This window comes from Natator depressus, chromosome 4, assembly GCF_965152275.1.
Source record: "Natator depressus isolate rNatDep1 chromosome 4, rNatDep2.hap1, whole genome shotgun sequence".
NCBI lineage: Eukaryota > Metazoa > Chordata > Testudines > Cheloniidae > Natator > Natator depressus.
The window spans coordinates 78,722,973-78,738,223 of NC_134237.1; the positions used below are offsets into that span (position 1 = coordinate 78,722,973).

Below are 15,251 nucleotides of genomic sequence, written 5' to 3' on the forward strand. Positions count from 1 at the left end.
AAAAGCATCACACACAGCAATTTACCTTTTTTTCTTATCTAATGTAGAGTCTGTATTAATTGTTGGAAACCATGTGTTACACTATTTAACTATTTTCTAATTCTTGCTTTGATTTCACACAAAAGGTTAAGAAGCTGAAGAGGGAACTCTTTCATATGAAGCAAGAACTGCTCTATAAAGAACAGGGCTTTGAAACATTGCAACAGTAAGTATAAGAAAATAATTGAAATTAACTTAAATAATTCATTCTACTTGTTAGGACTAAACCGAATACCATTATGATTGCACAGATTTGCAGTGAAAAGACTAGGAATAAGAAAATGGCTGGAAAGAATCTACCAAAAATAAATGGTTTCCAAAGGGCTAAAGCTTTTTTTTATTAGGCTCCAGAGAATCTATAGAAACCACAAACCTGCTTTGGGAGTAAAAAAAAAAAGGCAGTAAAACGAGTTCCATTGCATATGTAACTTGCCCATTACACCATAGAGTGTTGGAAGAGGGTGGGAAGGAGTCTTTGTCGTAAGTCCCATAAGAAGTGCAGTTAGATCCTGGCTGCCCCCTCAGCTGGAATGGAGAGAGAGGTCTGCTACTATAAGGAGGTATGAACAGTGCACAGCAGAGAAAAGCTCAAAATGAGTTGCAGTTTTGGGAGTTAAGGGAGATCTCGCCTTTTTAAACTGATCACTCTTGAGCCCTGCACCATGAATCTTCTCAGGCTTGATCTACACTACAGAGTTTGGTCGCTGTAAGGCAGCTTACGTTGACCTAATTATGTCAGCGTCTCCACTACAGTGCTGCTTCCATTGAAGTAAGCAGCCCACTGCACCGACATAACTCCACCTCCACGAGAGGTATAGTGCTTATGTTGATGTAGTTAGGGCAACATAGTGTCTCTGTAGACATGGGGTTACTTATATCGGTTGTTATATCGGGCACTGGCAGCCCGAGCTGTCAGGGAGTGTAGGCTCACCCCTCCTGCTGCCGCCTCCCAGTGAGGGATTGCAGGGGTCGGAAGATGGGGGACCTCCAGCTGTGAGGCCCCTGCCGGAGTCTAAACATGAAATAATAGTAGCCAGGAAACAGACAAAAATAGCAATTTCGCGGCTGCTAGGCTTCCTGCTGTGAAATTGCAGCCTGCTCCGGCTCACAGATACGAACCCGGTACCCGGCTGACAGCTCGGGCTGTCGGGTTGGGGTATCCCAGTGGTGAGCCTAACAGCTGGAGACGGGGGGGGAAACCTCTGTGAGCCCCATGCCTACGGCTGAGGATGTCAGCCAGAGGGCTTCAGGGCTCCAGCTGTCAGTGTCCCACAATGCCTGACTTTAGTCAGTGGAAGTGCTCCTGGCTAGACTAACCTCACTAACTAGCGATGTGTTATTTTCCTTTAAAGTCAAGAATGTTACACGGGGTCTAAACCCTAAAATATATATGTTTACACCTTTATAAAATAAATACAAGGATTGGGACTTCTGCTTTCATGTGGGCTCATCCTGGGTATTATATTGATAAAACATCCAGTTGCACCACATAACCAGTTGTGTATGTGCTCAGTATTGTGGATGTTGAAACAATTTCAGATAAGAAAAACTGACCGTTACTGTAGCTGTTAGGTACACATGGTGTCTTTGGTTCAATTATGTAATACACTTCACTGATACATTGGACCTCCAGTCTACTTTGTGGTTTTTTCCCAGCCTCAATTCCACTGACTTCTGTAAAATTACAAAAAACTGTATCGAGATCCAACCCGCAGACTCAGCTTGGGTTACCCCTAGCAGCTCTATCTTCTCCCTGCAGACCTGGGCTGGATCTGACTGATGTTCAAAATTTTTTTGCCAGTTTTTTGCCTGTTTTTTGCCAGTTTTTTTGCCAGTTTTACCCCTGGTGGAACTCACTACTGGTTGGTCAGGAGTTTCCAGCTGCTAGCTAAAGGTGTATGTACATGCAGGAAAGTCTGTTGTTATGAACGAAGCCTTCCATGCTGGCTTCAACACAGCTACTTAGCAGATTAACTTCCTGCACTCCCTCTAGTGTGTTAAATTATAACTACTTGTTCGCAGGTTTCAGAGTAACAGCCATGCACTATACTGCCACCTTGTCTGGGAATATTTCCATATCAACTCAGAGCAGAGCAGAGACAGCAGCTGTAATTACAGCTGCTAAGGTTTTTGGAGGATCACCAGACAATAAGACAAAAATGAGGAAAAGGGAGTTACATAACCATACTCTAAAACAGCTCTATAAACTACCTAGGAGCAGGAAGTGGCATAGTTAGGCTAGTACCATGCACAGGAAAACAATGCAAGTTTGTATGTGTCATGGAAATGTATAGCAGTAATTGGAAAACATGTTAACATGTAGGTTAGCAAGATTGCATCAGTAAATAAAATAGTGCAACTTCTGAGCTGCCTGATGGGCTCTAAAGGTCTCATACTGCAAGGAGTTGATTTAATTCCATGGGAGTTGAGGATGCTCAGCACCTTGCATAGTCGGGCGGTAACAGCCTGGTTTTCAGAGGCTCGGAGCACTGGCAGCTGTGCTTCACTCCTGCAGGTCAGGCCCTAAGTGACTAAGCATTGCTCAGAACTATTACTAAAGAAACTGACAGCATGTTGTGACCCGGTACATACTGTAGTTGTCACCTTGCTAGCAAACATGTTTTTCCTGTCTAGTCCGAATAGCATTTTATTAATACCATTATTTGTATTATGGTAATACTTAATGGTCCCGACTGAAACCAGGGATCCTCTGGCTCTGAGTCAGGGGTGAAAATAACTTAAAGGACTTACCGGGACGCCGGAGTCCTAAGCAGGGGGCGTGGCCTCAACCGGAAGAGGCAGGGCCTTTAAATACCCGGGCCCTTTAAATCAAGATTTAAAGACCCTGGGGCTCCGGCTGCGGCTGGGAGACCCAGGGCCTTTAAATCACCCCTGGAGCTACCAGATGCAGAGGCGGCTGGGGGCTCCGGGGCAATTTAAAGGGCCCAGGGCTCTGGCCGCTGCTACCGCAGTGGAACTCCGGGCCGTTTAAATCGCTGATGCCGCTACCCCAGGGCTCCAGCAGCAGGGTTTGGTCGGCAATTTAAAGGGCCCAGGGCTCCAGCCACTGCACGGAGCCCTGGGCTCTTTAAATCGCCAGCCTGCGGAAGTCGGTCCGATGCGGCATGGCGTACTGGACCGGACCGGCTTAGTTTCACCTCTGCTCTGAATACAGGACAGTCACATAATAATAGTCTTTGTCCTGAAGAACTTACAAAGGCACTGGAGAAGAGAATTATTATCCCTCGTTCACTGATAGTGAACTGAGGCACAGAGAGTGTGACTTGTTCAAGTTCACACACAAACTGGAAGAGCTGAGAATTGAATCCAGATCTCTCTGCTCCCCTGTGCAGTGTCAGGCTATCATTGTGGCTTATTCTCCAAAAGTGTCTTAACTTGTTTTAACTAAAACATACTATAAACTACGTCCTGTGTAGTTTAATAGAACACTTTTACACAACCTGATTCTCTGGGATGGAAGAAATTCCTGGTTCAGGAAACTGCTAGCAAAAAAAAGTGAACACAACTGTTGCTGCTTCAGTCATAGTACGATGAGAACGAAGGATGGGGATGTAGCTCTAAAGAGAAACTAAATTATTTTCCTTTGTGTTGGCATATAGAGACCAAAGTCAAAGTAGGAGTGGAAGGCATTCAGCAGCTCATAATATCAGCTCCTTGAACTCTTTAATTGTGAATAAAAATGAGATATTAATTATTTAAATCTATAATAGGATGAGAGGAGGGAAAGGGAAAAGATAATTGCCCGGATTTATTTAACTATAAATTAAACTTCACTGGAGGGGCACTTTAAAAAAAAAAAAAAAAATTCTGAATCTTAAAGTAATAAAAACTCATGCCACTGTCTCTGGATTAAAGGCTAGCCAAGCATGCTGGCTTTATTATATTAATGCAACAATGAAGTATTGTTTTAAAGCAGCTTGCTTGCAAGTAATTTTGATAGGACTCCAAAGCATGTTTGAGAAACTGTCAGCAGCATACCACAGGAAAACAATGGACATTTGTTGTAGAAATTCAGGCAGTCACTTCTGAACAGCACTAATCCATTAATTTAAAACAGGAAGACAGAATATTTTATGTGTCCGAGACTCTTCATGTCCATCTTAATTATATACAGAATAAAGAAGTTGCAGTTTGAATGTGGCACATCATTCTATTAAGCAGCATGCAGTTTATTACCTGACCACTCATTCATGGCTCTAGGCCATAGGCATGTCCTATAGCTATTTGACCTTAGAAATGAGGTAATTCATGAAAAGTCAAGTGACAACTGGCAGTAAATGTCCCCCTGCTCATAAGAGTTTCTGATGTAAATTGGAACCCAGTTTATTTTGTCTGTATAAAACGAGTGCTGAGTGGAAATGTTTCACAACCTCTTATCTTTATTTCTAAAGCCTATTCTTCCATCACCTCTCTGTTGGGTTATGGTCTCAGTGCTGTGGCACTGTATTCGAATCATGTGGGCTAATAACTAGATTGGGCCAAAACAAACATATATTTCCACTTCTGTAATGTGCACCCATTGCAATTTCCATGTGTGATAACTGCCTTTGTTTTATGGTGTAAGTGCTCTGGACAAAAAGAGCATTTTTCTGCTGTGCAATAAAAATGAGTCAAAAGGTAAATGTCATGTTTGGTTTGCTGTGGGTATTCATCTTTTGTTTACAGCTGTGGAACAAAATTTTCAAAAAGATACACCCAAGTTTCTGTGCAGAATGTGTTATGCACACAGTTGTCAATTAAACAATTTGTGCAGCACTTGTGGATAAAACTGAATATTTGGCTTTGGCAATCCTTTCAGAAAATATGGTCTACCTTATTCCAGCATTTATAATCGTTGGCACTGGTTTGGGTTTTTTTTCATTACCAAATGTTTTCACATGGGGGACAAAAACTTAGATTTGTGTGTGCAGACTGCATTTCTGCACACACATAGCCGATTTGCTTAGAAGCATAGGACTGGAAGGGACCTCGAGAGGTCATCTAGTTCAGTTCCCTGCGCTCATGGCAGGACTAAGTATTATCTAGACCATCCCTGACAGGTGTTTGTTTAACCTGCTCTTAAAAATCTCCAGTGATGGAGAGTTTTTCCTAATGCCCACCCGAAACCTCCCTTGCTGCAACATAAGCCTATTGCTTCTTGTCCTATCCTCAGAGGTAAAGAGGAACAATTTTTTTTCCTCCTCATCCTAATAACCTTTTATGTACTTGAAAACTGTTATCATGTCTCCTCTCAGTCTTCTCTTTTCCAGACTACACAAACCCAATTTTTTCAATCTTCCCTTATAGGTCATGTTTACTAGACCTTTAAATCATTATTCTTGCTCTTCTCTGGACTTTCTCCAATTTGTCTACATCTTTCCTGAAATGTGGTGCCCAGAACTGGACACAATACTCCAGCTGAGGCCTAATACACAATACTAGGACACAATACTCCAGTGGGCACGGAGTAAAGCGGAAGAATTACTTCTCGTGTGTTGCTTACAACACTCCTGCCAATACATCCCAGAATGATGTTTGCCTTTTTTGCAACAGTGTTATACTGTTGACTCCTATTTAGCTTGTGGTCCACTATGACCCCCAGATCCCTTTGCACAGTACTCCTTCCTAGGCAGTCATTTCCCATTGTGTATGTATGCAACTGATTGTTCCTTCTTAAGAGGAGTTCTTTGCATTTATCCAGATTATTTTGAATTATAATCCTATCCTCCAAAGCACTTGCAACCCGTCCCAGATTGGTATCGTCCGCAAACTTTATAAGTGTACTCTCCTTGCCATTATCTAAATCATTGATGAAGATATTGAACAGAACCGGACCAAGAACTGATCCTTGCAGGGCCCCACTCGTTATGCCCTTCCAGCATGACTGTGAACCACTGATGACTACTCTCTGTGAACGGTTTTCCAACCAGTTATGCACCCACCTTATAGTAGCTCCTTCTAGGTTTCTTTTGCCTAGTTTGTTTATGAGAAGGTCATATGAGACAGTATCAAAAGCTTTACTAAAGTCAAGATGTGCCACGTCTACTGCTTCCCCCCGTTAGCAAGGCTTGTTAATCTGTCAGAGAAAGCTGTCAGGTTGCTTTGACACGATTTTTTCTTGACAAATCCATGCTGACTGTTACTTATCACCTTCTAGATGTTTGCAAATTGATTGCTTTATTATTTGCTCAATTTATCTTTCTGGGTACAGAAATTAAGCTGACTGGTCTGTAATTCCCTGGGTTGTACTTATTTCCCTTTTTATAGGTTGGCGCTATATTTGCCTTTTTCCAGTCTTCTGGAATGTCTCCCGTCTTCCATGACTTTTCAAAGATAATCGCTAATGGCTCAGATATCTCCCCAGTCAGCTTCTTGAGTATTCTAGGATGCATTTGATCAGGCCCTGGTGGCTTGAAGACCTCTAACTTGTCTAAGTAATTTTAAACTTGTACAAATGCAGTTTCTTGCACAAAATCTTGAACATGAAAAATTATGGCTGCAATTCTAGCACCTACTTTTGAAAACTGGATCTTAATGTCCAAAGTCAGAGGGAAAAATATAGTTCTCTAATATAAGTATTCTTGTAAGTAACTGTGCATGCACTGGATGCTCAGTTTGACTTCTGATCATGGAAGTGTTTATGCATTCCTCACTCACATTCCTCACTCACAAGATTAACATCTTCAAGTGAAGATGGTGGACGATGAAAGAAGCAGAAAATGAATTGCATAAAAATGTATTCTCTACTAGGTGCTGATCTTTGTGAAGATGCCTGTTTTTGTTTAAATTCTGCGAGGCACAGCTGTAATAGTTTGCACAATGCTATGAAATATTCAGTAAAATAGTACTAGATAGGAGAAATGTGTTTATAAATGGCACTTGTTAAGGTAAACATGGCAAGACCAGATGAAATACCTTTTGTCTTTATGTTCTACGGAGTAAACATCTAAAATGAAAATAAACAAAAAAAACCCCACCAACTTTTAAAAATCATTGATATTCCAAGAATTGTTTGCTCCGTAAATTACCTACTGTATGGCATATGATGTCAATTCTCCAGAGATTCTGTGGGTAAAAGAGAGCCTGGAGATTGTCTGTCTGTGTGAACAGAACTGCTGCTGTTAACCATGGAATGCCTAAGAATAGGATGGATCAAGGGACGCTGAGCCAAGCTTGGTGCTGTTATTTTCTGCTTACCTGTCAAAGTGCCACAGCATGGATCTGGATATGTGGGGGAGATGAGCGGGAGTTTGTAAAGTAACAAAACAAAAAATTCAGACTATACTGTGATCATTAACAGCAGCAAGAATTCATAATTCCTTCCCCTCCCTCCCCACAATTAAATGTTCAGAAGTTAGTATTTTATTTAAATTGCACCCAAAGGCTGTGTCTACACTAACAGAATTCAGAAAAAAAAATGTCATCAGTGCTACCACCAGTTCAGCTGTATTCATGTTAGTATCTGCAGGCGTCCTACTTTTATAGAAGACTCCAACAGCTTCTGATCTCTTTACTGTTGAGTCATTAACCTTGCTGCTGGAGTCTTGTCTGCACTCAGGATTCCAGTGCTATTGCTGAATTGGTGGTGCCACTGGGCATTTTTTCCCAAATTTGTCTAATGGGCATATATCTATAGAAACTCTTCAGCTTGGAACTGGATGTGGGATGGATTGATTTTTTTTTTTTCAGTGCATAAACCAAGGCTTACATGATAAACATTTTAATGAAAACTTCCTTTCCCTTTTTCTGTTAAGGTAAGTAGTTATTTTAATAAGGAAGCTGTCTCTCTCATCCCCCATTCTCTAGAAATGAACTGTTCCTAAAATGGACCAGCAAGGATCATTGTTTTCTTTTCTGTGTCAAGCATTCCCAATCTGTCTTTTTACAGAATTGATCAAAAAATGTCTGGAGGTCAGAGTGGGTATGAACTGAGTGAAGCCAAAGCCATTCTGAGCGAGCTGAAGTCTATCAGAAAGGCCATAAGCTCAGGAGAAAGAGAAAAACAAGATTTAATGCAGGTATTTGTATTGATTGATTGACATCAACCCCTCAAGATAACAATTTCTTTTTTAAATCCTAACCTGATTTAGTGGTGTTAACTACTCTTCACTTGTACAATGTCTTTAATCAGAGGAACTCAAATAATTTTGCAACACCACATATACCAACTTAGATGAAGAAACTGAGGCATTTAAAGATTGCATGATTTGCTCACGGTCACACAGCAAGTTGCTGGCAGAGTCAGGACGGGAACATAAATATCCTGGCTCTGACCAGAAGTTCCTGTGGTGGTAATCGCTTTAAGAGAGCCAAGCATTAACAATACAAATCATAGCTCTGAGAGAGAGAAAGAGAGAGAGAGAATGCATGTTAAATATTTTTCCTCCTGTACTTAAGAAACCTGGGGGAAATCCTGGCCACATTAAAGGCAATGGAAGTCTTGCTATTGATTTCGGTGGAGCCAGGATTTCACCCTGAGTCTAACTTCCACTGTACCCATTCCGGAAAACATGTTTTGGCATAACTAGCTAAATAGTCAGTTAGTTGACCCACTTAACAATAACAACAAAAGCGTCTTGTCATTACACAAAGGGTCATAATGTACCCTTCACTTTGTCTGAGAAGTCTACTTGTCTTAAGCATTTGATTTATTATCTTTTTATCTTTTGCATTTGTGTCATATTTTGATTTGATTTAATATTATAAAAATGAACCTGTTGTGAATGCAAGGTCCAAGATTAAATTAGCATTTTCTGCCTTTTTATTTTGAAATGGTTACACTGTTTGCTTGGATCAGCAATTCTTTATAAAATATTAGGACATGGAAAGGTTGACTTTCCATCTGCATATGGAATACAAAGGGTTGAAAGATAACAGAGCTCTCTTTCCTTTATTTCATCCTGTCCAGCAGATCACTGAACTTTACTGTGCATTGTGCAATGAAGTTTGGTGGACAAATTTGTTTAATTCATGGCACTGCCTGAACAGTAATTTGCAAATATAAGCAACCTAGTTTCATAGATTGGGACTGGAATCAGGAGACCGTGGTTCTGTTCTTGTTTCTGCCTCTGGCTTGCTGTGTGACCTTGAGCAAATCACCCTCTCCAAGACTCAATTTCTCCATCTATAAAAACAGAAAAGACCATTTATTATTTATATTGAAGTAGTCCACAAAATGTTCTTGGGGTATTCCAAGCACAGGGGAAGATGTTGTGTCTTCCCCAAAGACAGCATACTTCATCTTGAGCAGCTTTATAATGGAGATGTGTTTCTGGGTATAAATAAACCAATAGAGCTATTTGGATGGCTGGATAACTTAGTGCTAAATGAAAACTGAATGTTTATTCTTTTGGGATTTTTGATTAAATGTCTCAGATACAATTTATGTATGGGATCCTTTTCAGATTACATTCTGATCCTTTTGCTCCTCAAGAGCTCTGTTGTGCCTTTTAGAAACAGCTTTCTTAAGGGGTCTCCCATGCATTCCGCTGTGCTGGCTGGTGCAAAGAGGACATGAGGTCAAGGCTCTGATTCTTCTCTTGGTACATTTGCGGTGGCAGGTGGTACTAGGCTCATGCAGTCCTGGCATTCATCTGAATGCAGCCTGAGTGGACATGTAAAAGGAAGAGAGACACTCAACTGTACACCTCCCCAGGTTTAATCTGGAGCTGAATGAGGAAATAAGCTTCACACTATAGTGCTTAAACTATACATTGATATGTAGCAGTGGTGAAATGTTCCTGAAGTGCGAAGATGTAATAGTAAAGCATTCTCTGATTTCAGAGCCTTGCAAAGTTGAGAGAGCGATTTCACGTTGACCAGACCGTTGGGAGATCTGAACCAGATTTGAGGTCCAGCTCTGTAAACTCTCATTTGTCTCTCTCTAGACAGACTCTGGATGCAGGGTCTCAGACAGACATTTCTGGCGATGTAAGTCCTTTTTATTTTGGCAAGGGTAAAGGGAGAATGATGGCAGAATGCTGCTGTTGATGGGATTGGAATCTTTACTCTTATTGCTGTGTGTGTAACTAGGTGTAAGGGAAAATTACCTACCCCGGTACCAGGTAAGTGTGTTTTTTTTTTTTTTTTACTTTCCCCTTAAAAATTTAATCTGAATTTTTATTTCAAATTAAATAAATAATTTGCCATGAAGCCTTTGTATAGTAATCTGATTTTATCAAACAATTCCTATATAATATAGATGAACAGTTCTATAACTGGGAAGTATTTCTTATTTATTTTTATGAGCCGTTTTATCTTAAAACATATTATGAAAGCCAAGTAACATAGAGGTTAAGTTTAAAGCTGATCTCTTTCAAAAACAGGATTTCAAAATTACCTAATAATTTAATTTTTGTCCAGCTGAAAACCAGTTGGTGAATTAGCCTTTCAGTGATTGTCATTAAAATCTTCTGTATGTCACTAACCTAGACACCTGTCATGAGTTTGCATTCAGAAATGTTTATCAAACATTAGCATTTTCTTGGGTGTTCATGAGCTAAATGTATAAAGAAAAGATTGTATTAGGTTTTCAAGACATAGGCGTTGTCTATACTACTGTGGTAAATCGACTAAATTACGCTACTCCAGCTACATGAATAACATAGCTGGAGTCAGTGTAGCTTAGGTCAACTTACTGCCGTGTCTACGCTGTGCTGTGTTGATGGGAGACGCTCTCCCATCGACGTACCCTACTCTTCTTGTTCTGGTGGAGTACCGGAGTCAACCGGAGAATGCTCTGTGGTCAATTTAGCGGGTCTTCACTCGACCCACTAAATTGACCCCACTGCATCGATCGCAGCAGCGTGGATTCCCAGTAAGTGTAGACATGGCCTCACGGCGTAACTTAGGTGTGGTTTTAGCAAATGCTATTCCATTGAAGTTCTACTTTGAATTCCATTGAAGTCAGAACTTTGGATGAAATCAATGTGGTTCAAAGTAGGATTTCAATGGAGTCACAGCTGCTTACACCACATCTGAATGTGGCCCTAATGTCAATTTAGCAGTTGAAAACAAAAATAAACAGAAGAAAAAAATCACAAAACATTATGAATTTGAGTAGTATATTAATTAGACCTTGTACTGAAAAACAGTTGGCAGACTGTGTTGCTACTACTGGGCATGTTTTCCATTTTAAGTAAGTAATTTCTGTAGTACATGCATTTGCTTTGTGTTGTGGATGTGTCTTGTATAATAATAAAGTTGATATTTTTTCTTGACAGATTGGAGTGAAAAGTAGATCAAATTTAGCTGAAAAAGTCAGACTAAGTCTTCAATATGAAGAGGCAAAAAGAAGGTAATAGGGTTAGTTGCTTTGTTAAATTAAGTAGATTGTGAATTGGAACATGTTTCAGCATATAATGCATTCTGTAGCAGTACAACTAATCTTGTGCTTGCCATGACATCTAGTGGAGGGTATTTTTGGACAAATTGCAGCCAATGCATTCATTTCAAGGCTGTTTTCCTGTTTCTTACTTCTGTCAGAGACTTGAGTACTGGTTTATTCTTACTATAAAGTACAAGTTCTAGTTTAATATTAGTTCATGTTTAGAAACAAAAATACAGAGGTACAATACAGAAATACAATAATTTGACTGCAGTTCACAGGATTAAGGAAGTGGAGTAAATTAAGTGTTAATTCCCAGTCTCACAGAAAGTACTGGCAAACCCTTATGCCCACGTACATCCTACTGCAGGATCAGGGCTTCAGTTTACTATGGCACAAGTGGCTTTTTGGTTTTACAGAGTTGCTTCTTCTCAGCGTGCGAGTTCCAGTATAGTCTCTGATTGGCTTAATGATCTCATTTCCGCTGGGAGCTTGGATAAATTAACCAATTGTAACCTTTTGAATGCTTTGCCCCGGGAGAAAGGAAAACAAAATCTCCGCAACTGATGAATGTGGGATGTCCTTCAAAGAAAATGCTGCAGTGACTGCTCAGAAAAGTAATGAAATTTTGATTAAAGGCTGCCACAACACCTGTGTAAACAGGTTTTGCAGGGCAGAGTTGTCCTAAATTGTCGATTGCACTTGATTCTCCTTGACCACCAGAAAATATTATGTAGCACTGGGAAGAGATTTACTATGCCTATTTATCAGAGGGGTAGCCATGTTAGTCTGGATCTGTAAAAGCGGCAAAGAGTCATGTGGCACCTTATAGACTAACAGACGTATTTGAGTATAAGCTTTCGTGGGTGAATACCCACTTCGTCAGATGCATGTTAGATGCACATCAGATGCATATTATGTCTAAATATGTTTATTTAGACATAATATGTGCATAGGTCACTTGTAACTAGTGTTCCAGTTGTGCTATGTTGATACTATTTCTGGTACTTCTTCATAAAATAGGTGTGTTGAAGTAAGGCTTTTATCAGAAACCAAGCTTATAACCTCACCCAATGAAGAGACGTTTTTCCTTTCATTATAGAGACACAGAAGCCTAGAGGGGCTTTTCACACTGAAGTTTCAATTTTAAAGAACTAAGGAAATTCCCAGACAAAAATGAGATCTGAGATACTATTAAAGTTGTAAGTAGTGTGATACAGCATGGCCAGAGGGCAGCAGGAGAGTGTTAGAAGGGAGCCTTATTCCCTGTAGAGGGAAGAAAGTTTGCTATAAATTAATTAAAGCACCTGAAGCCAGTCACATGATAAAAACCCCCTGCTTCAATCAGACAAGAGGAGGAGTTGAGGTAGAGTGGATTGGCATTGGAGCGAAGAGCAGTTTGGAGGAGTTGAAACAGAGTGGATTGGTGTTGGAGCAGAGAGCAGTTTGGAGGGAAGCAAAGGAGAGTTTGGAGAAGTGCTGAGGTGGGCTAAGAAGACCAAGACCCTAGGTAAAGTGACACCTGGTTTGTGCAGAGAGAGGGCAGGAAGCCGCAGAAGCTGAAGGGCAGGAGAGGGAAGTAGCCCAGGGGAAGGAACCGCTAGTTCTAGTGGTTTACTGCTATCCCTAGGGCCCCTGGGCTGGACCCCGGAGTAGAGGGCGGGCCCAGGTCCCTCCCTGTCCACTCCCCTCCTCTAGGACACTAGTGGGACAGTTAATACCCCAGTTCAGAGGCAAGAAACGGTGCCCTGAACCCCCACCCAAGAAGAGAAAGCGCAAGACCCATCATAGTAGTGCCGGCAATTTGCCACAGTAGATATCAATTTAATGAGAACATTATAACTTTGGCAGTCAGGGATGGAAGAGGAGACATTTGAAGTCCTAGAAATTAAAACATAACTTTTTTTAAGAGTAAAAGGCAGGAGATTACACAAACAACCATTATTGTTCCCCATATAAGCACCTAACAGCTAGACATCTTATTGGGAAACTGTACCTCAACCACATATCCAGTATAGACCATAAAACTTGGTTTTGCCAGTAAATCAGTACTGTCTGCAAAAATGTAAAGAGCCAGGGCTATGGAGGTTATCTCAGTATCAAAAGTTGTATGATTTTTTTGGCTCTGGTTCATAATGTAAATAACATCAACTACCATCCAGTACTGTAGATACTAACATACAGCACCTTTCCATAAGGACTGTTAATTTAAACATATGCCATCCTCCATTTCAATGATGTGTTGGTGTCAAGAAACACGGCATCTCACATCTTCTCTTTATCCATGTAGACCAAAAACACTGACTGCGTCGGTCTACCAAACCCACCGTATAAAGTATATGTTAATACGAATACATAATACTGCACCATCAGATCTAGCTCTCTCCTCTATTACATATGGGATTTGGGTCAGATTTAAGGTTTTTATGAAACCTTAACTTTGAACTTCCAAGTATTTCTTCTTTATAACTAGAACATTTTAGTAATGTCATTTTAATTGAACGGATCTCTGTTTAGAATTTGGGCTGTAGCTTAATGGAGACATTCTGGAAATAACCCAGTAATTTGCATCATTTTCAGTTCTAATAGGAAGCAAATGAGACTTCCTGAAAGACAGAACACATTTAAAGGCTTCCTTTTAAGGGAAGGGACATTCTGGTTTTATCAGTGACTAGAGAATGCTTTTGATAAAATTCCTGTATCTTGAAATAATGAACAAAGGTGACCAGTTTGTCCTCAGTCTCAATGCATAATCATATCACAGCATCTCCCATGCCAATTACTGTAGCCATAATCATTATTATAAAGGTAGTAAGTATGACCCTTCTTTTTGAAGTGTCAAATATCTGAGATTCACTTGTCTTGTATTAGAAGAGTCAAGCAAGGGAAAAAACACTTTTTCAAATGGGTTTCCCAATTTGGAAAGTATAAGAAAATATTTTCTTTTTCAAAAGGCTACTTGCTTTTTTTTTTTAATTAAATTAAATTAATTAATTCATATTGTTTAGCCAGAAAAATCTCTCTTAAACAGGTGGAACTTTGGCTTTAAATACACTTGGGCATTTAGGGAAAATAGCAAATCCTGTGGGACAAACTCAGATGTTGCTACAAAAAGTCAGCTTTACTGGCCTCAACTACAGCAGATAAACACTTTTAAATGATTGTACAATGCTTCAAGTGAATTTTGGTGCTCACAAATTGGGCCCGGCTTTGAATCTTTATTTACAGAGGGCAGGTACTGCATGAGCAATGATATCTGTGGTGAAGCTCTTACTAATGTGCCTTGACCCGGTTAAGTGGGGAATGCCTCAGAGGGTGAGAGGGTAATTCAGTTTTCATGTCCATTTAATCCCTTTCCCCTCTGATGAGACTGTTAACAAGGGTGCCAATTATGATAGTGGATAGCTGGCTACATCAGAGAAAGCTCTGAGACCACCAACTCATCCCATAAGCCATTAAACAGCTGTCAGCAGCATCTACTTTCAGACACGACCAAGGTTAGCTAGATTTGAACCAGTGACTTGGAGATGAAAGTCTCTACATCCCATTCTCAATGTGAAACCAACCAGTTGGTTTCCCTACAAGTCTCTCCTCCCTAACAGAATGTTAAATATAAATAATTGATATATTGAGCAGCTCCAAAATATGTTTACATATAAGTTAAACAGTTTATTTTTTCAGTCTCCCCAGTTGTTTGGTTACTGACTTCATACTGCAGCTTAAAGTACTGTGTTCAACTTTGGTTTCATTGTTGTTTTATAAAATATCATGCTTCTGACTTGTGGGGTTTTTTTAAGCTGCTGGTATAGAGGTTGGAGTGGGGAGGAAATCTCCAAGATCTCAGTTTGTGATTCAACCACGTTTGTCCTTCTGATTTCTGAATTAA

The 15,251-nt window shown here is 40.2% G+C and overlaps 1 protein-coding gene across 2 annotated transcripts in view; it reads left to right on the top strand.

The window, feature by feature from the left end:
- Positions 1-15,251, top strand: part of WWC2 (WW and C2 domain containing 2) — a 182,619-nt gene that overhangs the window by 106,531 nt on the left and 60,837 nt on the right. For both annotated transcript variants that reach the window (XM_074951219.1, XM_074951218.1), the window contains exons 5-8: positions 126-205; positions 7,928-8,057; positions 9,823-9,969; positions 11,262-11,335. In XM_074951219.1, coding sequence (XP_074807320.1) covers positions 126-205; positions 7,928-8,057; positions 9,823-9,969; positions 11,262-11,335 — 431 coding nt within the window. The remainder of the gene's footprint in view (positions 1-125; positions 206-7,927; positions 8,058-9,822; positions 9,970-11,261; positions 11,336-15,251) is intronic.